At 38.0% G+C, this 25,421-nt stretch overlaps 2 protein-coding genes across 3 annotated transcripts in view; one reads left to right on the top strand and one right to left on the bottom strand.

The window, feature by feature from the left end:
• Positions 1 to 19,385, bottom strand: part of LOC101746788 (huntingtin) — a 56,108-nt gene extending 36,723 nt beyond the window's left edge. For both annotated transcript variants that reach the window (XM_062676344.1, XM_038020599.2), the window contains exons 1-20: positions 19,161 to 19,385; positions 18,945 to 19,086; positions 18,680 to 18,801; positions 18,005 to 18,222; positions 16,923 to 17,054; positions 15,681 to 15,814; positions 14,821 to 15,010; positions 14,131 to 14,282; positions 12,737 to 12,886; positions 11,516 to 11,625; positions 10,563 to 10,687; positions 8,926 to 9,680; positions 7,412 to 7,608; positions 5,476 to 5,595; positions 4,413 to 4,665; positions 3,409 to 3,583; positions 2,183 to 2,431; positions 1,716 to 1,897; positions 883 to 1,398; positions 382 to 542 (exon numbers count right to left, since the gene is read on the bottom strand). In XM_062676344.1, coding sequence (XP_062532328.1) covers positions 382 to 542; positions 883 to 1,398; positions 1,716 to 1,897; positions 2,183 to 2,431; positions 3,409 to 3,583; positions 4,413 to 4,665; positions 5,476 to 5,595; positions 7,412 to 7,608; positions 8,926 to 9,680; positions 10,563 to 10,687; positions 11,516 to 11,625; positions 12,737 to 12,886; positions 14,131 to 14,282; positions 14,821 to 15,010; positions 15,681 to 15,814; positions 16,923 to 17,054; positions 18,005 to 18,222; positions 18,680 to 18,801; positions 18,945 to 19,086; positions 19,161 to 19,225 — 4,148 coding nt within the window. In that variant the 5' untranslated portion in view covers positions 19,226 to 19,385. The remainder of the gene's footprint in view (positions 1 to 381; positions 543 to 882; positions 1,399 to 1,715; positions 1,898 to 2,182; positions 2,432 to 3,408; positions 3,584 to 4,412; positions 4,666 to 5,475; positions 5,596 to 7,411; positions 7,609 to 8,925; positions 9,681 to 10,562; positions 10,688 to 11,515; positions 11,626 to 12,736; positions 12,887 to 14,130; positions 14,283 to 14,820; positions 15,011 to 15,680; positions 15,815 to 16,922; positions 17,055 to 18,004; positions 18,223 to 18,679; positions 18,802 to 18,944; positions 19,087 to 19,160) is intronic.
• A 749-nt stretch (positions 19,386 to 20,134) lies between these two features.
• Positions 20,135 to 23,515, top strand: LOC693086 (proline synthetase co-transcribed bacterial-like protein; the record flags this gene model as incomplete). The annotated part of the gene is given in 4 exon segments (NM_001046839.1): positions 20,135 to 20,340; positions 20,703 to 21,060; positions 21,908 to 22,149; positions 23,317 to 23,515. Coding segments are annotated over 4 exon segments (789 nt in total). The 3' UTR covers positions 23,389 to 23,515.
• Between the last annotated feature and the right edge of the window lie 1,906 nt (positions 23,516 to 25,421).

A 25,421-nucleotide genomic window follows, 5' to 3' on the forward strand; every position in this document is an offset into this window, starting at 1 on the left:
TGTTAGTTAAAGTGCCATTTAAATTTATAGTATGTCTATAATGGGGTAATATTACTGTTAAAGGGAGCCTCTAAGACTGCCTGTCCACCGGAACGGAGTGACGGAGTAGGGCGGAGCGGAGTTGCGTACTGTGTCTGTTCACCGGAGCGGAACGAGGCTGCGGAGCGAGGAAGTAATGCGGAATAGAGTTTAGTACCTACGCGACGAGTCAGTTCACTCCCTGTCCACTAAAGTGGAGCGGAGATTTTGTGCGATCTTATTGGTTAATATTTCTCCGTTTCTCCGCTCCACTGCCTCGCTCCGCTCCGGTGCACAGGCAGCCTAAAGCTTCGATAACTAATAAAATTAATACCGAAAATGTTAAAGTAAATAAAAACTTACGGTATTTCATGTTGTTCGAATAAATCTAGTTGTTTCATCAGGAAGCCTATGAAGATCAGATCGTTGTCCAGCATGCAGTAGTTCACCCTCAGGGTCAACAGTTGGTTCAGCAGACTTAGCACTTGGCGCTGGAGTGGAATGTCGTTTTGCATTGTGTAGCTCTGTAACCAAACAGCATAGGTGTTGTTACAACCGCACCTGTATCGCACCTCCCGCCATCGGAGCAGAGTTCATCCATATTATCTGGATCTCTTGTGAGTCCGTGCGGGTATGTACCACCACCCTGCCTATTTCTGCCGTGAAGCAGTAATGCGTTTCGGTTTGAAGGGTGGGGCAGCCGTTATAACTATACTGAGACCTTAGAACTCATATCTCAAAGAGAGTGGCGGCATTGACGTTTTAGATGTCTATGGGCTCCGGTAACCACTTAACACTAAGTGAGTTGCGAGCTCGTCCACACATCTAAGCAAAAAAAAAACTGACGTCACAATAATAACATACCTTCAAAGACTGTATGACAACCGGTTCAAATAACTTAATATATTTCTCCAGCTCCTCCTTATTGGTACTCCACTTCCTATCAGATTTGTTCTTGGCGAAATTCTCCAGCGCGATCAGCAGTTGCCTCTCCGCCGCCATCCTGGGGTTCTTGATGTCCAGACACAGCTTCTGACTCGCATTCGAGCCGACGCTGCTCCTCCTGGAGCCGTGGTCTGCGCGAGTCCACACGTCCTCACAGAAGCTGGTCTGCCGGCTGCCCTCATTCTTGTCGCTGATGCTCATGTAATCGTCGTACTGCGCCACCATGTTCGTCCCGAATAAACATTTCAACAGCTGCGTCACACAATAGACCGTATTGTCGGCGCATAAGGGCATTATTGCCTTGAGGTAGTACAGGATCTCTTCTGTGACGGAGCCGAACTCCTTCTCGGTGGACAGTTCCAGTTGCACGGCGAGGCAGTCCAGAGTGGTCGATAGAAACGTGTGGAATATGCTCGATTTAGGGTCGAGATTTATCTGAAATTAAAATTCAGTATGTTTTTTTGAGTCTTCTGTGCTAGTAGGGATGGGCTACTGTAAATAAAAAAAATATCGATAGTCGATTTTCTGAAACGTAGTGTATAAAGGGATCTTTAACTATATTGAATAGGATTTAAAACATATGTTATTGTGATAATCCAATTACTGTTTTAGAATGGTTGTTTTTTTTTCTCGGTAAGCCGCTTCAAAAATACCTTTTATGTCCCAAACACCAACTATATGTTGATTAATTATATTATTCATAAATTTAAAATATGGCCTTACGTATCCTAGAGAGAAAAAAAAATTATTACCTTATGATTCGAATAAGCTGCTCTTAAGCCCTCGTACAATTTCATATAGAACGGTTCGTTATAAAAGTGTCCCACAAAGTTCGCTCTCAAGCTCGTTGCCGGCATTAAAGGCTTTCGTTTTAGAGAGGCTTTGTCATCTAAGCTTTCACTCGCCGTCGAATTCTTCCGAGTTTGAATAGAATCTATACAAATAAAATAAAAAGTGAAGGGCCTGTTCCTAATGTCAAAATACAGACATATAACTAAAAGGATTTGAAAAGTATTCTCTTATATGATAACCACTTTTTTTTGTATTAAAAAAAACTTTTACAACTAATCTCAGAAACGACTGAGCCAACTTTAACTGGACTCTCATAGCTGATGTTATAAAAACCAGTTTAAGAGGCTACATAAAAATAATTAGGGTTCAAAGCAAACAAACTTTGAAACCCTCGAATTAACAACAATTGGGTGCTAATTTAAAATACCTTGAGTTTTCCTTCGAACCGGACTCCCGGGAAGGGCAATCCCGCCCTTATTCAAATGTACATTGGGATTAACTTCCTCAATCAGATGAACCAATACATTCAGCATTTTCAATGTTACTTGGAGAAATTTCTCTGCTAAGCTGGCAACCCTGTCGCCGTCGAGGTGTTGCCACTTCCCTTTACTAGTCGAATCGCGTTCAAATATATCTCTACTAGCAGTCCTTTTGCGCATTATGTTGTGCACTTCAACTGTAAATAACATTTATTCTAGTAAAGTCATTGCGTAAAAACAAAAAAAAATAGAGAAGGAATGCAGAATATTTTTTATTATAAAAAATACATTAGATCAATAAATAAAACATTAGACACACTACCATGTATTCGACACACACACGCGTATATACAGTCCGCGCGTGAGCTCCGAGGAATGTTAAGGAATGTTGACGTAATGAGCTAGTGTTGTAATTAGTCGATATTGCGCTATCGATACTAACACATCTTAAGCCTCCGTACGAGTGTAAATTATATAATAGTTCTATCAGGGTATTATGTACTTCAAATAAAAAAAAACAATTGATCACGTATGAATTTAATTTAATGAACTGCTACTTATTGGACAAAATGCACGTAAAATCTTATTGATTACTGTGGCAATCAGATTAATCAGTACTTGAAGAATTTGATGTACTATTGTCACTCTTCTCACGTACTTCAATAATAAATGATTCGACAACTTCCTCCACTAAGCCATCCTTTTACCAGTAATGTTCCTCTAATGCTAAGGCATGTTTATTATGCTAGTGCTCGCCATTCCTTTTTCCTCAAATTAAATAGCTATTTGTGCCAACAAAAACACTTATAAGTGTAAATACTATTTATAGTAGAAAACACACGTAAATAACACTGCTATCGCAAAATTAAAAGCAACGAGTCGGTAAGCGCACTCTGACGTCTTAACTAGTACTAGTCTAGTACTAGTCGACACTAGTAGTGGGAGAGTGCGGGGTATGAAGCGACGGTCGGGCGCGGTGCACGCCCGCCCGCTTACTCAGCCCCCGAATCCTCGGAGCGCGCGCGCGGACTGTACTCTTTTGTTTATTGTTAAAGTCTGTGGTCAAATTGAGAATAGCTTTGTCGAATAGCTAGTCGAATTTCGATTACCGGGCGACCACTAGTTGACATTAAAGAGCTACTCAATAATGAATACTACGAATCTCGATGGATACCTGGATAAATCAAACGGCACAGGTCCAGAAGAAGGGTCCTCATAGAAACGTTCGTGTTGCAATAGTCCAGGTTATCTAGACAATAGCCCAGGATCCCTTGACCGGAGTAGGCGTCTATGTGTTTCCAAGGAGTCCACTTGATTAGTATCGCTTGTAGCGCCTCCAGTAAGCCTTGCTGCGGAACACATGTGATGATATACAAAAAAGTGTTTTTTACTGGCGGAAGGACGTCTGTGAGTCCACACGGGTAGATACCATCACCTTTTTTTTTTATTGCTTAGATGGTTGGACGAGCTCACAGCCCACCTGGTGTTAAGTGGTTACTGGAGCCCATAGACATCTTCAACGTAAATGCGCCACCCACCTTACCTATTTCTGCCGTGAAGCAGTAATGAGCTTCGGTTTGAAGGGCGGGGAAGCCGCTGTACTGTTAAATGAGACCTTAGAACTCATGTCTCAAGGTGGGTGACGGCATTAACGTTGTAGATGTCTATGGGCTTCGGTAATAACTTAATACTAGGTAGGCCGTAACTTCGTCCTCACACATAAGCAAAAAAAATTGATATATATAGCTAAGGAGCTTTGTACGAGATATTTGTGTACTATATATGTACCTGTTTCCAGCGCCCATAACTGAATAAAAAAACTCAGATTGGAGAAGTAAAATGTGGAATGTTAATACAAATCCCAAAACGATAAATTATTAAGCGAAAAATTCATTGGAACTGTGTAGGTATTTAGGCAAAAATTACTCGAAGCGAAACAGCGAACGGATCACCTGAAGCGAAGCGGAACAAGCGAATCGAGAATTTTAAAGTGTTTGTGATTTAAGTGAATTTTTTTAAGTGTTCTAAGTGCTAATACAGTTTTAACTTGTAATTCGGTAGAATTTTATTTATCCCGAACCCCAACCGTAACAGTATTAAAATGATTATTATTATTATATTACAAAAAAAGGACATTTGAGAATCAATCTTAAGGCATATGTTCTTTAGGTCGCTTACCGAATAATGTTTACAGCTGCTGGCCATCAGTCTACCCATTAAGTCTCCGACAACAATCTTGAGGGTGTCGCCGTCCGTTCTGTTCCCTTCGGTCAATTGCCGAGGGAGGTCGTGATAGAAGTATATGTCGCGTACTATTTGCAACGACAGCGTCGCTCTATCCAAAGACACCTCGTCCGTTAACTCCTTAGCTAACTCAGTTACCATTGTGGCCGGCGTGTGTCTCCTTCGCGGGTATATCGTTGGTATAACGCTGTGGACAACGCGATAACAAATAAGGCGAGGCGAAAGTTAAGTGCACTGTATTGTTCAATGCGAATTAGAAGTTAAACTTCTTTAGGTTCGTTGAGAGTAAAATTTCACTCGCGACAGATTCGTTACGGCTAGAGAGAAATGATACAATTTAGGAGGAGCGAGAGTGAGACAATAGATAGATCGTCTCGGGAACCACTCGACCGCGGAGAGGGAAAGGATAAAGAGAGCTAAGTCGTTTCTTTTATAGACAGCATGCATTCCTTGTTACGAGAGAAATTTTATTGAAGGATGTAAAATACTACACACCGCAAAAGAAGTTTCACTTCTTTCACATGCACCAAGTTGCACGCGCGCCATTTTTTTTAAATTCATTTAACGTCACATAAATTAGCTCACAAACGACTTCACTAACTCACTAAGGTGATACAATTGATATAACTTAACGATTAAGTTTTCGAATAAATTATTAATAAATCATACATCATCATCTATACTAATATAAAGCTGAAGAGTTTGATTGTTTGAACGCGCTAATCTCATGAACTACTGGACCGATTTGAAAAATTCCTTCAATGTTAGATAGCCCATTTATAGAGGAAGGCTATAGGCATGACGCTAAGACCAATGCAAGCGGAGCACAAATAACGAATGTTTCAAAATCGGGATTTTAATCCTTTTTGAGAGTTTCCACTGCGTAAATGAAGAGGCGGGTTAAATTTAACGTTATGCCAAAGTAACTATTCCACGCGGACGGAGTCGCGGGCAAAAGCTAGTCAAATATACATTAATAAAATCGATTAAAACTCACTTCGCTATGGCGTGCGCTGCGGCACTCCTGACCTTCTGATCCGGGTCGCGGAGCAGACCAATCAACGTGTTCATTATCATTCGACTTCTAGCGCGATACCCCGGATACAGTGTGAATAATCTAGAAAAAAAAAAAGTGTGTGTGTCCGCTCCGACGCACGACTGGAGTTTACTGGATATAAAAAATTAAACGAAACAATACGAGAAATAGTTCTATATTACGACAACACGATACACTACAGATTATTAACAAATTAACGAGACACAAAACAAACGACTAACAAATATATGAAAATACAATAATGAGAGAAACGCGCGATCAGTACGAGGCTTTGTGGCGGACTGCCGGCGCAGCAGCCCGGCGTCACCTGCGATAACGCGGCCGCGCGTTGGCTCCTGATTGGCGCGCGCACGCATCACGCAATCAGGAGCCAATCAGGCGCATAACGCATTTCGTGTGACATGCTAGTACGATTTTGGTCCCCATAATTTTCATACCCCGGGCCTATATATGTAAATCGATTCTAAAGGAGTAAACTCCAAAAATGTGTGTGTGTCCGCTCCGACGCACGACTGGAGTTTACTGGATATAAATATAAATTTGTGTCAGTTGAATACAGTAAAATATGGAAGTTACGTATTCTAGTGAGAATGATCCGGGAGTTGCGGAACACGTGGATGCGGTAATTAAGTAAGTCTATATAATTCACTTTTACAATTAATATATAAGTTGTCCATTCACTGATAGAAGGAATTGTTTATATTTAATAAGCTTTATTAATAAATGATTTGTAGCGGGTTATATTCGGGTATCAACCCACTAACAGTTGATACGTTCAGGAATCGAACCCGAACGGCGTCCGGCCACAAGCAAAACGATGTCGGTAAATTAAACGAAACAATACGAGAAATAGTTCTATATTACGACAACACGATACACTACAGATTATTAACAAATTAACGAGACACAAAACAAACGACTAACAAATATATGAAAATACAATAATGAGAGAAACGCGCGATCAGTACGAGGCTTTGTGGCGGACTGCCGGCGCAGCAGCCCGGCGTCACCTGCGATAACGCGGCCGCGCGTTGGCTCCTGATTGGCGCGCGCACGCATCACGCAATCAGGAGCCAATCAGGCGCATAACGCATTTCGTGTGACATGCTATACTCTCTAGTACGATTTTGGTCCCCATAATTTTCATACCCCGGGCCTATATATGTAAATCGATTCTTAAGGAGTAAACTCCAAAAACATCTCTCAAATGATTGGACTTTACCAGGGTGGAACTGAATTTCTTTTTGCTATATTTTATTCGGTTTGTATTATAAATTTAAAAAGTCAGTATAAAATAATTTAACCAATGTTAGATGTGAAATAAATGCGAAAAAAATGCTATTGTAGAGATTATTAATTGAGGCCGTCAGCGCAAAAGTGACCTAAGCTTATCATAGTTAGTATGGAAGCAACTAGGTTTGAATTTTCATGAATTTGAATTTGTGTAAGCAAAAAAAAACAATCCGCGCAAAAGTAATGTTTACAAAACTATCTGTTATCTACGGATGAAACTATGGATGGGCCGGTTTTACATCAAAATTTATTATATTTTAAATAAACTCCAATATACGTCATATAAGCTTGAATATCTATTGCTTAGAGAGGTGGACGAGATCACAGCCCACCTGGTGTTAAGTAGTTACTGGAGCCCATAGACATCTACGACGTAAATGCGCCACCTACCTTGAGATATAAGTTCTAAGCTCTCGGTATAGTTACAACGGCTGCCCCGCCCTTCAAACCGAAACGCATTACTGCTTCACGGCACAAATAGACAGGGCGGTGGTACCTACCCGCGCGGACTCACAAGAGGTCCTACCACCAGTAGATATGGGCGGACACGACAATCATCACGGCTGCTCCTCCACTAACTTACCTCTTATACGGTATCCTTTCGTAGAGCTTACAGAGATTGACCCTGCACAGCCAATACGTGTTGGCCTCCACGTGCACTAACGAGGTCAACGCATCCACGAGCAGGGACCAGTCTGAGCTGGCCGACAGGGCCACGGCCAGGCCGGTCAGTGCTGACAAGCTGTGGTTCACTGTTGAATGTATTTCATCCCTTAGACCCTGAAAGACAATACAATAAGTGCTACGCTGACAACGGAAACAATATCACTACATAGTATAAAACAAAGTCGCTTTCTCTGTCCCTATATCCCTATGTATGCTTAAATCTTTAAAACTACGCAACGGATTTTGATGCGGTTTTTTTTTAATAGATAGAGTAATTGAAGAGGAAGGTTTATATGTATAATAACATCAATTAAATTGTGGAGAAATCAATAATAAATTACAGTTTCCTAAGCGAAGCGAGGACGGGTCGCTAGTTATCTATATACCAATATATGAAGCAAAAGCTTTGTACCCCTTTTTACGAAAATTGCGCAGACGGAGGATTATGAAATTTCCCACACTTCCAGAGAATTTAGAGGAGTGCAGAACTTTTTTGTTTTGATTATGCATAAAAGAAAACATTACACACACTACCATGTATTTGATACACACACGCATGCATACTATTTGTTTATTGTCAAGCTTTTCTTATTGCTTATAGTCTGTGGTCAAATTGAGAATAGATTAAATATTGGACTGTGGGAAAATGAAACAAAGCCACTGGACGTAACTTCTCGGGATCCTCCAAAAAGTCCACTAAAAAAATTTCAGTAAATAACCACCATTTTACTGAGATTATATTTCATCCCATATCATCTCATTTCATTTCATCCCAGTTGATTAATGTCTCAAATTAATCATCTTCATTTCATTTCATTTACCTTCATATTATCATTTTTCATAAAAATAAGAATATAAATTAAAATAAGACATGACTTAAAGGTCTTAGTTACCAGGTCATAAAATCCCTTAAAAAAGATTAAATATTGTTTGTCTTTATCAATATTTGTCTAAAGTGTTGTCTTGACGAAATCTGTGATTATAGAAGTATATTATCGTTGACAATAGAATCATAATAGTGTACAAACTTATAATTTAAATTAATTAAAGTCGAATTTCGACTACCAGGGGACCACTAGTTTTTGTTTATTTTTTAGCTCACAGCCCACCTGGTGTTAAGTGGTTATAGGAGCCCTTAGACATCTACAACGTAAATGCCGTAAAGTATTTATTTAAGTACGAGTACTATCTATAAATATTATGTATGTTATATATATACGTATGTTTAAGTAATATCACTATCACACTACACCTACCGAGGTTCATCTCTGCACTCCCCTAAGGTAGAATGTCAGAGAATGCCTATGGCATTAACTCCACCTTTTAAAAAAAAAAAAAACAAAAAAAGTTACCAATCACTTAACCTATGATTTATGAACTATGCATTACATGTTACTTGAAATATTACGACAACCATTTGTTCCAACATACCTTCAATATGATCTGTACCAGGTCCCCAGCGCTCATGCAGTCTCCGACGGCTTTAGGCAACGAGTTAAAGTTTCTCCATCTATTATAATCGCCGTGGGAGGCATTCAGAGCGGCCGCCAAGTAGTTCCCAATGCAGACCCTGACCAGACCCCTGATCTGCGGGTCGCAGTGACCTTCCAGCAGCAGAAAAACATCGGATAGATGCTGAAACTCAAAGTCTTTCTCGTCTTTGCTGTCGACCAAGCCCTCCACATCAGCGCTTTGTACTTCATCGGTCCTTTTCAAGGCTCTTTTCGTCCTGTCAGTTTTGCGTTCCAAATCCTTGAGATTGTCCAGATTGGTTGTCGATTCTCCGAAATGATCGAATTTCATGTCCAAATCGATGCTCGAGGACAGTACGTCCCCACTGCTGGACATGGGGTATCCGCTGGTCTGGTCGTTACTCGTGGTCATGTTGGAGTTTGTGGTGAAGTTACTAATGGTCATGTTGGGATTCGTGCTATCGGTCATGGCGCTTCCCATTAAGTCCGTTTTGTGCTTACTGTCGATGCTGGGTGCGTCCTTGGAGCTTTTCTCGCCGCTATCTGTGCTTTTTTCGAGGGACTTTATGTCTTTTTTGCAAATCGAGTGACCTTCGATGCTCCTATTCAGCTCTTGGCTTAAGGAATCTGTTAGGGAATCCTGGTAACAGACGTTTCTCTCTAATATGTACTCATTAATGTTATCTTGGTTCGAGTCTGTGCCCTCTGATGACCCTGAAACATATCGATTAATAAATAATACAAAATTAAACAACAAAAAAGTACTATAGTACATAAGATAGCATAAAAGTCAGGGAATATTTTATAGGCAGCATATAATTTTGTAGGCTTGGTTCTGTCCCAGGCATTGCTGACGTCCGTAAGCGACGGTGACCACTTACCATCAGGTGGGCCGTATGCTCGTCTGCGTACAAAGGCAATAAAAAAAATTGTTGTTGTGTACCTTATAAAAAAGCCACGTATACTATTATATTATACTAGTGTTATAAAATATTGTACGTGTTTGTATTTTAAGAGCCGTGAATAAAATATTATTATAATTGAGGCTTCGATCTCATACTTCAAGGGCGATACTTTCGTCGCGATATCCTCAATGCTAACCACCAAAAAATCTTACTTTCTCAAGAGTATTTTCCTTTCACCTTAAAAAAATATATCGTCGCTGTCAAACCAAAATCTGCTATGTGAACATTTTGAGATTCTCACTTTTTGACATTTTCGTATAACTTTCACAGCCCTATCTACCGTATATAAAAACTGTTATGTGTCTATAGCTTTCATTTGATGTAGTTCTTAAAAATTCACTTTCATATAAAATTTTATACGAAAATGTTTTTTTTACTCGTTAATTCAAAATATAGTTTTTGCACATAGCAGATTTTGGTAATGACAACGACGATTGTATTCTTCTACCCACTCATGTAAAGCTTTCCTTTTTTAAGAACGGTTAGCTGGTAGAAAACTCAATTGTTGAGTTAAGCTCGCCATTTTTATATCTTATCGCAATTACTGTATTAACTGTGTATTGTACAAATAAAGAATAAAGACGTTATATCTCAAAAATCACTATTATCCAACACCAATCGTGCCTCTTACCGGAAATATTATGGATTTTCGCGTCAGCATCTTTGTCCAAATACAAGGTCATCGCTTGAGGGTACACCTGCACTACTTCCGATATGCAGTTAAGCGCGGACGCCTTCAACGAGACCCGCACAGACCTGCCGCGTTACGGGACGTTGACAAATTATCATTGTATCGATTACGATCGAAACTCGAATTATCATTATATCGATTGGGAAAATGGAGCTCACAAAAAATAATAATTAGACTTTTTAGAAAACCCAAAAAAAATATGAAAAATAAATTTATTGTAAAAAAAAAAACTATTGAATAAGGCTTTGTTAGTATTGTTGGAGAGCTGTTAAAATTAGAAGGTAGTCCCGACAAAAAATCGCTATTCCTGACTGTCATCTTAGCAAGGATAGTTATCCTAGATAGTAGTAGATAGTAGACCAGTTGGTCTAACTGTAAATATTGAATTAAAATTAATTGTCATTAGTCCTTGATAAGTATGCCAAATTTCGAGTCAATCCGACGTAAAGGGGGGGGGGTCAAAATCATAATCAAAATTTCCGTTACATACTAACATACTAAAGAGTGTTAAGCGGTAGGCAGCGGCTTGGGTCTGCTCCTGACATTGCTCACGTCCATGACCGACGGTGACCACTTACCTTCTTACCACTTACCGTGGGCCGTATGCTCGTCTGCCTGCTCGGGAAAAACATCATTCGTATGAAGCTAATTAAGGCGTATTAAAAAAAAGGTTATTATTTATTATTAGTTGAACTATGGTTGTCTTGTTGAATTAGTGAGGTCGCCATTTACTGAGGTTGGATGAACCCAAACCCAGCTTATATCTGCTGCGAAGGGGTCCTGCGTTTCGATTTCGAGGCAGCTGTTACACAACACTGTAGACAAAGACCTCAAGTCTCAAAGTGGGTGGGACACGCACGCGGGGCGCTATGAACCGATCGCAATGACCTTACCGATCAGGAATGAGGTCTCCTTTGTTGCCAGCCAACAAAAACTTCGAAGCCAGCAACCTCACACAATACTTTAGCGGGACATCATCATCGGCTACAGATCCTATGTTTATCTGAAATAAAACTAGACTTTTCAATTTGTAAACATACTTATTACATTATCGAGCGGCAAAAGGCTATTTGCTAAATATTTATTTAAGTGACATTTTTGCAACTTTACTCTTCAACTATTTTAATAAACTGAATTAAAGTTCAATTAATAACATCAAACTGTTGATGCTAAATACCAAATAAAACGCACATTTAATTACAAAGATAAATGTCGCGTGTTAAGCGAAACGTCGCTTACAACAAATTGCCTTTTAACCCTCGATTTGCTTTTCATTGGTAGCCCCTTTACTAGAATACACAAACGCGATTGGCTTAGTTTTTTAATGTTTTTTTTTATTGCTTAGATGTGTGGACCAGCTCACAGCCCATCTGGTGTTTACTGGAGCCCATAGACATCTACAACGTAAATGCGCCACACCTTGAGATATAGTTCTAAGGTCTCAGTATTGTCACAACGGCTGCCCCACCCTTCAAACCGAAACGCATTACTGCTTCACGGCAGAAATAGGCAGCGCGGTGGTACCTACCCGCGCGGACTCACAAGACGTCCTACCACTAGTAAAAATGTGTCGGTAATAGCCCGCCTATGACCATCGGTGTGCATCGTGCGAGGATTTTAACTTCTCTATCGCCACAGAGCAGCTGCATCGGACCAGCTTCCCTACGTTTGTCGCTAGGGGCGCTGTTTCAAGTCCATACAAATTTACTTTGTACGCTATCGAGAACGTTAAAAAACTCTCACTAAGGCTCGATAATCACGACCGACGGTGACCATTTACAATAAAAAACAAAAATATAGGATGCGACACTCTGTGTATTATCAATATAGTCTCGCTAAAACTCGAGAACGGCTGAATTTGGCTAATTTTCATCTTGAATTATTTGTAGAAGTCCAGAGAAGGTTTAAAAGGTAGATAAATATAAAAATGCTCGGAATTAAATAAAAATAACAATTTTGTTTTTCCTTTGATGTGTCCCCCGTCGGACCGATTCCTTAGGTTTGTTTTAAGTTTATTTTATACATAAGTTTAGGTCTTTTATTTATCGATTGAGGCACTACGAAGTCTGCCGGGTCAGCTAGTCAATATTAAAATTAAATCAAACGAATCTAACCTTGAACCCGGCGTCGTGGGAACATTTCTCCAGGTCAGTATCGGTGCTGTCGGTTTCTTCGAACTCCTTAAGTTTCTCCGACAAGTCTCTGGAGAGGAGCTCCGAGTCGGGCGGCGGTGCCTCCCCCTCGCTCGCCGGCGACTCCGGAGTCTGCGCCGCGGGGACCTCGTTAATATGGTGACGTCAACACTCCACGTGGATATCACTACCCTTTCGAGACCCTCATCTCATAGCTCATTAAAACCGGTTCAGACAAATTCAACCTCAATTGCCGCAAGCGTAAGATCGAAATTTCGACATTTATCCAAAATGAGACTTTTCTTCGGACCAATCCATAGAGAGCTACTTAAATTAGATATACTTAGAAAGATATAATTTTGCCTAAACGAATAACCCCAATGTGAATGTATCTTTGTGGATTACTACCATACCCCCCAACACAGATACAAGCCCTTATTACGAAAATGGTCGATCGACCACCACCGGTCGCCGTCCTCGTCGAACCCGTCGCTTGCGACGAAGGGCTCGACGAGCGAATTACCCCATAGACACAGCCCACTGAGTTTCTCGCCGGATCTTCTCAATGGGTCGTGTTTCCGATCCGGTGGCAGATTCTGCGAAGCACTGCTCTTGCTAGGGTCAGTATTAGCAACACTCCGGTTTGAGCCCCGTGAGCTCACCTACACACGTTACGGTGAAGCTGAAATAGCCTCTCAAGGCTATCAGCATAGGTAGGAAAAAAATAAAAAAGGTCGATCGCATTCGCGGCCGACCTGGTTTAAAACGGTCACCAGAGCCCATAAACAGTACAACCTGGACGCCGCCACCAGATAAGGTCGAAGTTCACGGCTACCCCACCCTTCAAACTGGAACGCACGACTGGTTCGCAGCACAGAAGCAAGACAGTGATACCCACCACCGCGGGCTTCCAATACAAATGAATTCGTAAATTATCTATATATTAATACGTGAAGCAAAAACTTTGTATCCCTTTTTACGAAAATTGCGCGGACGGAGGAGTATGAAATTTTCTACACTTATAGAGAATATAGAGAAGAAGTGCACAATGCTAATATATTTTTTTAAATAATGCATAAAAGATACATTAAATCAATAAAGAAAACATTACACACACTACATACCATGTATTTGACGCACACACGCATGCATACTATTTATTGTCAAACTTTTGTTCGTGACGTCTGTTGTCAAATTGAGAATAGAATATGGTTTGTCTTTGTTAATATTTTTTATAATATAGTCTTGGCGAAATTTGTGATTATAGAAGTATAAAATACAATCATAATAGTGTACAAACTTACAATTCCAATTAATTATAGTCGAATTTCGACTACTGCGGGACCTCTAGTAGTTATTAAAAGCCCATAAATCACCTGTATGGTCAGATCTTCGACGCTCAAGCTCGGCGTGTTCAACTGCAATAGACTTCCAAGTTGCAAAGCTCCAGTAAACGAAAGCTCTAGATTATCTCTCTGCTCGGAGGCCGGACTCGGCGCGTACCTTGAGGATATGACACTCGACGAACCTGTGCACAACAATACCACTGCGTGTTAGAGTTCAAACCAGCTGGGAACGATGTCTGGATGACACCGTTTTTAAAGTCCAGAAAATCTATACATATAAATAAAATTGGTGTGTCTATTTGTAATACTACACTTTTTACTACATGCATATGAATATATATACTGTACATACACCAAAATCACATTTTTTACAATTTTTGTCTGTCTGTCCGTTTGTTCTGGCTAATCTCTGGAACGGCTGGACCGATTTTGATGGGACTTTCACTGATAGGTAGCTGATTATATAAGGAGTAACTTAGGCTTTTTTATGAGTGGGGGGGCTCTGCCGTGAAGCAGTAATGCGTTTCGGTCTGAAGGTTGGGGCAGCCGTTGTAATTATACTGAGACCTTAGAACTTATATCTCAAGGTGGGTGGCGCATTTACGTTGTACATGTCTATGGATTCCAGTAACCACTTAACATCAGGTGGGCTGTGAGATCGTCCCCCCATCTAAGCAATAAAAAAATAATAATAATAAAGAACCAAGCTTGTGTACTCACTAATATTCCTCCTGTGTCCTTTATTTAAATTCCTCTCCTCCAATACAACCCGAGCCGGGTGTTTCTCCAGCACGGCCGCCCTGTACGCTCCGGCCGCTTTGGACAGTATTACGGTAAGGCATTCCATCACGCAGTTCTGGATGTTGTGGTCCGTCGACTGATCTACGTAGTTCACGCATAGATTGTACAGCTGTTTTGTGTTTGAAACAAATATTATTAGTACGTTACCTGCGATGTTAGGCGTGACAGAGTACAGAGTAGAGTTTTGACTGGTGGTAGGACCTATTGTAAGTCCGCACGGGTAGTACCACCGCCCCGCCTATTTCTGCCGTGAAGCAGTAATGCGTTTCGGTTTGAAGGGTGGGGCAGCCGTTGTAACTATACTGAGACCTTAGAACTTATATCTTAAGGTGAGTGACGTATTTACGTTATAGATGTCCATGGGCTCCGGTAACCATTTAACGCCAGGTGGGCTGTGAGGTCCACCACCAGTAAAAAAAGCATGTATAAACGACTATATTATTATGTTTCTACAGTAATTGTAGCAATTGCTGCAGATTCTTCTAGCACAAGTTCTGTGCTCTGCATCTTAGAATTAACGTATCGAACACATTTTTTCGTTCGGAAAGAAATAAAATTAAAATATTTACATATTTTATACATTGATTAGCTTTTTGGAATACCGTTTCTGCAAAAGCGGAAAGCCCAAGAATATTGGATTAATACAAGTGCAATCATCTGTAGAGTAAATTTAATGCAAACTAAATGTGCTATCTCCTCACGACGGTTTAAGGTTGCCCGGCTTTTAGGTTACCAACTTAAAACTGCCAAAAACGTTAACTATATAAACATACAATTACCTCCATGTAATCATGCACGTTGAAAAGATCGCTTTCGGCAAATTTCTTGAATTCGTTTATCTGAAAAACGACTTTGATGACGCTAAACCAGCCCAAAACCACTGGACTCTCGCGAGAGATGGGCCACAGTTTTTCTGAAATGCAAATGGCTAGTTACTATCCACTGTGGAGATGTGAAGGTTTGCAAGTTCTGAATCAATCTGTATATGTATATAAAAACGAATTGCTGATCGTTAGTCTCGCTAAAACTCGAGAACGGCTGGACCGATTTGGCTAATTTTGGTCTTGAATTATTTGTGGAAGTCCAGAGAAGGTTTAAATGGTAGATAAATATGAAAATGCTCGGAATTAAATAAAAACAACAATTTTGTTTTCCCTTTGATGTGTCCCCCGTCGGACGAATTCCTTTTGTTTGCTTTAAGTTTATTTTATACAAAAGTTTAGGTCTTTTATTTATCGATTGAGGCACTACGAAGTCTGCCGAGTTAGCTAGTAGCTAATAAAAATGCCTTCATTACCAGGGGGAAATGGAGAAATGGAACCAGTTATATAACACATATATAACTAGTTGTTGGCAACATTTGATAAATCACTTTGGATACAAACAGGTTACTATCATAATTTAATACTACTAACTATCCATTTGGTTTTCAATCTTAACTAATTCCTATTGACTTGTAAAATTTTCAATGACTTGGTGGCATAGTAGCTAACGCCCCTGGCTACTGGGCTGACATTGAGGGTTCAATTCCTTCATCGGATAAAAAATTGGATAACCAACAGGTTTGTTTGCTCTTTATCTGAAACGCATCTCTAGTATTGTTGAGAAATGTAGTTTGTGTCTAAATGACCGAGTGTGAAAAAAGAGGCTACAATTTGTTAGGATAATGTCGACCAAACATCATTATCAGCTAAATTTAATAGAGAATGGACCCTTCTTATTTCAATCCTTCTATTTTAGGCCGAGAATATCCTACTACTTCCCTGGTTTAGGCCACCCACTACAAAACTTCTTGTACTTTTGGCCCAGGATTGAAGCCGGCAGAGTTAAAATTAGGTATCGCAATCTACACTGCAAAAATGACGCCGACCGACGCAGTCATCAACGAAGGCGACGTCAGTCATGGAATTCCCTCATTTCTATAGTTTCCGGTAAACATTACAACACTAAACAGCTGTAATTACATTAAGCCTTTTCTTTGATAGTAATAAAAGAAAATCTATAAGCTTAAAGTAGCTTACCAAACACTTTCTGTAGGACATTAGTAAGCAAGGCTTCTCTGTGTGAGCACATGTGCGCTATGCATGTCGCTATGCCTCTCCTCACAGATGCTTCAGTCGTTTCTACGTGCAATAGAATTGCTTTTGACAGTTCTAGAAAATTACAAATATAAAATTTTAACATGGTTTTCTACCATAATGCCACAACTTAATAGTGTTTTTATATGGTATCACAGACCACCTGTGTTACCATTCTCTATAAACATCACATAAAGAAATAAGGGCGAAATATCAGGTGTAATTATGTAACAACTGTATGTTGAATATTTTTTAATGAAAAGCGTTGGCATCTAAAATATAATAGAGCAAGAGCCCGCGACAGCGAGACCTTCGTTGTATTATAAAAGCTGAAAGTTTCTCTGTGTATGTCTCTAACACAGGTAAGATCGACCCGCGATTATAGAGTTTCGATTGTGGTTACTTGGGCAGGTAACAGGCAGTAAAGATATATAAAATAGTACCTTAAATTCGTTAAAGTATAAAGTTATTTTTTTTTATTATTTACTCCAGAATATCTTTAGAAATCACGATATCCATTGCCGGACACTTTTTCCAGTTGCTACCCCCTGCCAGACACCCCCAAACTTTAATAAGTTTTAATTATACTTTCGTTATACTATAAAAGCTAAATTTTATATATGTTACTTGGGGACTTATAAAAATATGTTACCCCAATAGCCGGAAAGTTTTAGTGGTTCTTAAATCTTGCCAGACACATTGAGAGCCCACTGTAGCCCACCCACCACCCTAGCTATTTCGGCCGTGAAGCAATAATGCGTTTCGGTTTGAAGGGTGGGGCAGCCATTGTTCTGTAAAAACTGAGACCTTAGAACTCATGTCTCGCGTGGGCATTTACGTTGTCTAATATGGGCGCCGGTAACCACTTAACACCAGGTGGGCCAAGAGATCGTATACTTATTTAAGCAATATAAATAGTTTTTTTATGAATCGAAAAATGTAATTACCCAATGGAGCGTTTATATTTTAAATCTCATTAAAGTACAACTTAACTTAATAATTCATTGTTATGAGGCATTACATACCTGAAATCTCTTCATCTGAAGTATATTCACCCAAGGCATTTAGGAGCCGAGGCAGGTTACTCTCTAATGCTTCCACAATGAGTTGAATTTCATTTGTCTCTTTCACTATCTGACTTAATTTTGGAAATAGGAACTGGGCTTGATTTCGAATCTTGCCAACACCAGGACGGAGCCAACATTCTCCAAGGCAAATACGAGATAAAGCTGCACGGATCCATCTAGAAATCCATATGCGAAATTTGTAGATAATTTGTAATGTACCTTTTTTCTATTCAGTCCCGCAAAGATAAGATAAAACAAAATAGCTTCCCTTTTAATTTCTATTTACAAAGACCAGAGAAAAGGTTAAATTCTAGGGAAAAAAAAAAGTTGTGTACAATAAGCAGGATTTTGTGAAAATTAAAATGCTACATTTTTTTTTCATTTCAGAAAGTAATAGGATTATTCAAAAATACCCGTGAAGTGTATGTACCTATTTAATGAAACAAGTGTAAATAAATTCATGTATCTAGAACAAAATAAGGAATAATTGATGATAATAATTATTCATAATTTTTTCCACATTTTTCAAGAATCAGAGAAAAACAGAAAGTAATATTAACTTGCTATTTATATGTTGTATTAATAACAACACTATTGACATGGCCTGCAATATATTTTTAAAAAGGAGTTTACCTGGCATTCCTTTTGTGATCAATCTGATTTTGAAGTATAATATTAGTTTTGTGTGAATGGAATGCGAAACCTCCGACTACGGCTCTATTGAGAGCTTCATCGCCAACCAAACGCACCTCAGCCTAAAAAGTTATTAAACCATGACAACAGTTAAGCAGATTTTTTTAATAAAAAGGTAGCAACTAAAAATTACTATTCTTTTTCAACTTGTTCATGGCAAATATATATATTTTTTTTAATATATAAATATTCTTTAATCACTTACGCTGTCATGGCTGGCTAAAAACAATAAAGTTGGAATTGCTGAGTGTAACAAATTTGCATAATGCCGAGCGCAATTCGAGCGAGTTCCTAAAGCTCCCAGGCATCTGCCCAGAGTTCCAGCAGCCGTTTGGAGCTCATGAACTCTAGAAAGTTTACAAACACTATAAAAACATTCGTTGAAAAAACTGATTTCCACTTTGGTAAATAAGAAACTTACTTCGCAGAACCTTCGTTTGCTTTAAGATATTCTAAAGCTTTTTCAGCTTTCTCTAAGACGTTCATGTTTGAGCTTTATTAGCCTCTCGTAGAAAAATATATTTTATCCATTTTTTAACAACAATCGAATACAACTCTAAAGTTTTCGCATTGAAATGCAAACAAACGAAATAAAAATGGAAATAGAAAAATCAATCAATTTGACGTAAGTTTCTTCGTTCAAAAACTTACTTAATAAATTAGGTAGTGCTACTATTTTACTTTTTGTTATAATCTATGGTTTTCCTTTAGATTTTATTCCACCTACCTACTGCATACTGCCAGTCACGTCGAGAAGCCATTCTCGCTTCACTGGATTTCTAGACGAGCTCACGGGACTTAGCCTGAGAGAATTTGCTAACACTACCCCTAGCAAGAATAATGAATAAACACTATAGCACAATAAACGCTACTGAATGGTATGTAACAGAACAGATCTTTGGGAACGCACTGTGGATGAACACTGGGATTCCCGTTATTCTGGATGAACTCTGCTCCGTTGGCGCACGCTGCGATGTTCAAAGCGAGATCATAGGATCATCTATTCAATTCCTCAGGGAACTCCGCTCACTCCCCACGTAAAATACTATTACATAAAGAGATCCATCAATTGTATCTCCGTAGACCCAGAAATTCCAAGCGATTCTCACAGAGAATGAGAACATTGATGCGGAGAAATTGGACTTTCTAGAGTACCAGCGGCCGCAAAAAATTGAAAAAGTAAAAAACGAAATGTTGCTAGCTCGACTGATATGCAAAAAAAGCAAAAAATGTCGAGCAAAAGGCAAATCCATAGATTATACACTTAATATATGATATGAATGATGAATGACATGAATGTCAAATGTCAATTGATAATAAATCACTGCTACATTGCTATCATACGGAGTGTCCTTGACTCCTTGTCCTTTTAGAAAACACTTGGTTTTCACTTATTCTGCGTGTTCTTCGACGCCTTAAGATATCATTTATTGATTAATTTCATTATGTATTTAGTGGCGATTTAATTCATACTTTTTTGGTGGATGAGGATAATTAAATCTTCAGTTATGACCAGTGAAGTCGATGCTAAAGTTGACATAATGTATGGATTGAAGACGGTTCTTTCACAAATTGAAATTGCCGTGGCCAGAAGAAGTAAAGTAAGTAATTAAATCTAATTACATTTATGTCAACAATGGGAGAAATATTTAGATAAATCAATTAAATTATAGTTTTTTTTTATATTTAATATTGGTCACTGACCACTATAATACAGAAATATTCAAGCAACATAATCTTGAACTTGATAAACACTATTAGTGTAATCATTTTTGGTTTATTATTAAGTTTTAAAACCTTGTAACTTGGAAGAAAAGTAAATCGGAGAAGTTCTTCAAAATGTTGTGATTATCTGTATATTTCATATTATAGATCAAAACCCTTGATTTAATTTAAAAAAAAATTCTAATTATTGTGAAATATTAAATTAACTCGGTTTTAAAAAAATACTTTAAAATTTCAGGACCTACCTCAGATAGCACCAAGATTGGTTGCTGTATCAAAAATTAAACCTGTCGAACTTATTGTGGAAGCTTACAATGCTGGCCAGAGGCACTTCGGAGAAAACTATGTAAACGAATTAAGTGATAAAGCCAGTGATCCATTAATACTGGAAAAATGCAAAGACATTAAATGGCACTTCATTGGACATTTACAAACAAACAAGATTAACAAACTACTTGGTTCGCCAGGCTTGTTTATGGTTGAAACAGTTGATTCAGAAAAATTAGCTGATAATTTGAATAAGCAATGGTTGAAATATAGGAAGGAGAAGGAAAGATTGAGAGTTATGGTACAAGTTAATACTAGTGGTGAACAAGGTAACATAATTTACTTAATGAATGGTACTTTATATCTCTGGCATATTCAACTTAATTTACTAATATGGATATTAATTGTAGCTTCTCTAAGTTTATAAGTTTGCCCATTTTACTATTATTTTATAGGTTCTTATTATAATTTTCACATTAAATAAGTTCTTACGATATATTTTCTGTTGCACTTTAATTCTACTGAATATTTAACAATTTAACATTATTTACTGTATATTTTATTATAAAATTGTTAATAAATTGTGATTTGTCATGGCTTAAAGGATAAGACATCCAGTGCATTAAATTAATCTAAGCAATAAAAAAAAAATGGTGTCGAGCAATGCGTTGGTGTTTGAACCCTGCATGCGGTTACCAATTTTTTTTTTTTTAAATCCGTACTGCGGAGCATGAACTCCAAATAATGTTAGTTGCTATTATTATAGTACCCTAAACATGCTTTATTATGAAGCAGTAATGCATTTCCTTTTGAAGGGTAGGACAGGAGCTATGTCTCATGTTTTGGGTGGCAATGTTCATGTTGTGATGACTATGCACTCCAGTAACCATTTAACACCTGGTGGACTGTGAGCTTGACCTATGCATTAGAAAACACATGGAAATTTAACATTTTACACTTTGAGATTTGGGTTACGATTACTGGAAACACACAACATACAAGAAAAGAAAAAGTACCCGAGCCAAGAATAACAACCTTCTTTATGGATGATAATGAGTGCCTGGGAATTGTACACATATAGTAGTCAGGGCAGTTAACCACTAAGCTAATGATGCTATTTAAGGTTTAAAAGTTAAAAAAAAGGTATTTTAATAAATACATTTCTGATTTCTTTAGCAAAAAGCGGCTTAGAACCATTGGAAACAACAAAAGCTGTTGAGCACATTCTCGAAAACTGTCCAAACCTAGATTTCCAGGGACTGATGACCATAGGGCAGTATGACTATGATATTACCAAAGGACCAAATCCTGACTATCTGTGCCTAATAAAATGCAGGCAAGAAGTGTGTGAGAAGTTGAATTTGGATATCAAAGATGTTGAGTTATCAATGGGAATGTCTTCAGATTTTGCACATGCTGTAAGTTTTTGTACTTGGTTGAATTTATAGTTTTAGTTTGATTTACTTATCATAGTGCTAAGAATACTATTATAAATTAATAGGGGTAGGATCTCTTGTGATTTGGTATAGGTAAGGTACCACCATCCTGCTATTTCTAATGTAAAGCAGTAATATGTTTCATTTTGAAGGTTTTTCTTTTTTTTTCTACCTAAGCTGATAGCCTTCAGAGGCTATGTCAGCGTAACCCTGACGTGTAGGTGAGCTCTCAGGGCTCAAACCAGGAATTTTGAAGGATGGAGTTGGAGATGGATGGAGCATTTTACTATAAAAAGTGGGGCCTTGAAACTCATGTCTCAAGATGTATTGGCCCTATGTTGTAAGTTATGTTTATAGGCTCCGGTAACCACTTAATACTAGATGGGCCCATCCACCCAGATAAGTAATAAAAAAAACTATAAATAACGTGTTAACAAAAGAGTTACAATATTATTCAATTCTGCTGTGGCACTTTTATGGTGTAAATAGTTTCATTGTGGTGGGCAAGTAGATTCAACAGCAATATAGCTTTTCATTTATATTTTGGTTATAAGAATAATAAAACAAAATTAATAAAATATGTAGGTACACCAAAAAGTTTATTTAAGTTTATTTAAGGTACCATATACCTAGATATGGTTTTAGAGTAATATGTTTTGTTAATAAACATTTCATTTTCTTGATAATATGCCTTATTGCAAGTGTACATTTGTAGTTGCTATAATACCATTGTAGTTATGTGTCCTCACGGGTAATTGTTAATCTATAAACTTTCAAAATTTCATTGTTGCTGTAGAATATAACTTATTTATAAAAAACGCCTACTGTGGTTTTTGTGGATACTTCACTTGAGACGGGTACTCACAAGATTTAAAGCTGTTGAGTCATCAATATACATCATACAATGATTTTTTGCTGTATATTGTACATACTCCTACATAGATTTTCCTCCATCTAAACCCCAAAAGCATAGTATCTTTAACAGAGCTATTAACTTTCAAAATCAATCTGAAACACCTGGTAATATGAAGGCTCACCAACCACAAGACCAAAAAGAGGTGCTATTGCAGTCAGTGCAGTAATGTTTCAGTAGGAATTTAATTATATTGAAAACGCTACCTGTGTTCAATATCTGTATTTTTATTGCAGATTGAATTAGGCGCAACTACAGTTCGGGTTGGTTCTACTATTTTTGGAGCAAGGCCGCCGAAAAATTCATAAATCACGTTGCTTAGAAGTTACTTTAAAGTTATTTATAGGTTATTGAAATTTTAAACCATTAATTTGTAAAATGTATGTAATGTTTCTATAAAAGGGCTTCCAAAATAAATAAGATTTTACGCAAAAACGCATATTTTTTTTGCTGTTGTAGGCAGACGAGCATACGGCCCACCTGATGGTAAGTGGTCACCGTCGCTCATGGACGTCAGCAATGCCAGGGGCAGAGCCAAGCCGCTGCCTACCATAAACACTGAAGTAGGAAACCTATGGAAATGAAACGTCAACAAAAAATTCGTGCCACTGTGACGTCATCTGGCCACAAAACATGGCAGTTTTAGTGCTGCCCAGAAGATTTTAATGTTAGTAGGTTTTATCGATAAACGCCAAGAATTATTTTATTTTAAATATTGTTGAGTATGAATGTATTTGTAGAATTTCTACTTTAATAGGAATTAAGTATATTGTTATGTGCAAAGATGATGTGATTTAGATATTATGTGAAATATTACTTGAGAGTGATTCAAATTTTAAACTTATCAAGGGACCGCCTGATAAAAAAAAACACCTACAGAACATTTATTCGTTAATGAAATTACAAACGTCATTCCTTGTGACTTCCTCTCTAAAATCACTTAATTAATAAACATTTAACGAATTTAAAATGTAGTGAGTAAAACACTACTCACTGCGGAATAAAACTATTTTATTTAAATAGTTCCGAAGAGATTTTGTCGGTAGCCTTTTTCCCGAAATATCTAAACAGAATGTCTAAATATGTTTTGATGGCATATTTTAAAGAGGTATTTATGATTAGTGTCATGATGAATAGATTCCGACCGAAAAATGGTGTCCGATATTTCGGATTCAAATATATTATTAAGTGTATAATCTATGTTTCGGATGAGGGCTCCATAATGAATTTAAATATATATAGATAATAGTTTTGGGGCATCGACCTTCTTGAGATCCTATAAAATATGTTTTAATTATTATTTTTGTATGTTTTAAGCATGATAAAATTAGAAATTTTATATAAGCAATCATATTAAATCGATATCAAAGTCAATAAATAATGTACAACCCAAAACAGACGGCCGAACTGACGTGACAATGACATTTGGCGCGCTAAGCATGGCGGATTTTCGGCCTCATTAGACGGAGACGGAGACATTTACGTATATTCATGTTTCATTTTATGTACGCACTGAAATACTGTTATATTGTTTTCCTGCGAGTTAAAGTGCTGAGTAAGAACGAGATAGATATATGTTTATGTGTATGCCTTCAAAATGGGTGCTATTTATATAAGCAATTGTACGTATAGAACAATATGTCGTGTCCCTACTATATAGGTCTATGACCATAAAGTACTCTCCGTAAGCCTCGTTTGAAGAAGGACATGTCATAGCGCTCGGAAAACACTTTCTCATATTTACTATTTTTTATTTTTTACTAGCTGACCCGGCAGACTTCGTAGTGCCTCAATCGATAAATAAAAGACCTAAACTTTTGTATAAAACTAAACTTAAAACAAACAAAAGGAATCCGTCCGACGAGGGAAACGTCAAAGGAAAAACAAAATTGTTGTTTTTAGCATTTTCATATTTATGTACCTTTTAAACCTTTTCTGGTCTTCCACGAATAATTCAAGACCAAAATTAGCCAAATCGGTCCAGCCGCTCTCGAGTTTTAGCGAGACTAACGAACAGCAATTCGTTTTTATATATGAGTCGTCTATTATCAAAGGTGGCAATCTGTGCATTTGGACAAAAAAAAATTATTGATATGTCAATACAGATTGATTTGAATATAATCGTCTCCTTCAAAGAATACGGTTCAAAACCTGCATTAAATAAAGGTTAATAGTTAACCTGTTATTTATCTAAGACTAGCGACCCGCCCTCGCTTCGCTTCGGAAACATTAAAACACACATGAAACAAAAAAAAAAAAGTGTGTGTGTCCGCTCCGACGCACGACTGGAGTTTACTGGATATAAAAAATTAAACGAAACAATACGAGAAATAGTTCTATA

The sequence above is a fragment of the Bombyx mori genome, chromosome 26, assembly GCF_030269925.1.
Source record: "Bombyx mori chromosome 26, ASM3026992v2".
Taxonomy (NCBI): domain Eukaryota; kingdom Metazoa; phylum Arthropoda; class Insecta; order Lepidoptera; family Bombycidae; genus Bombyx; species Bombyx mori.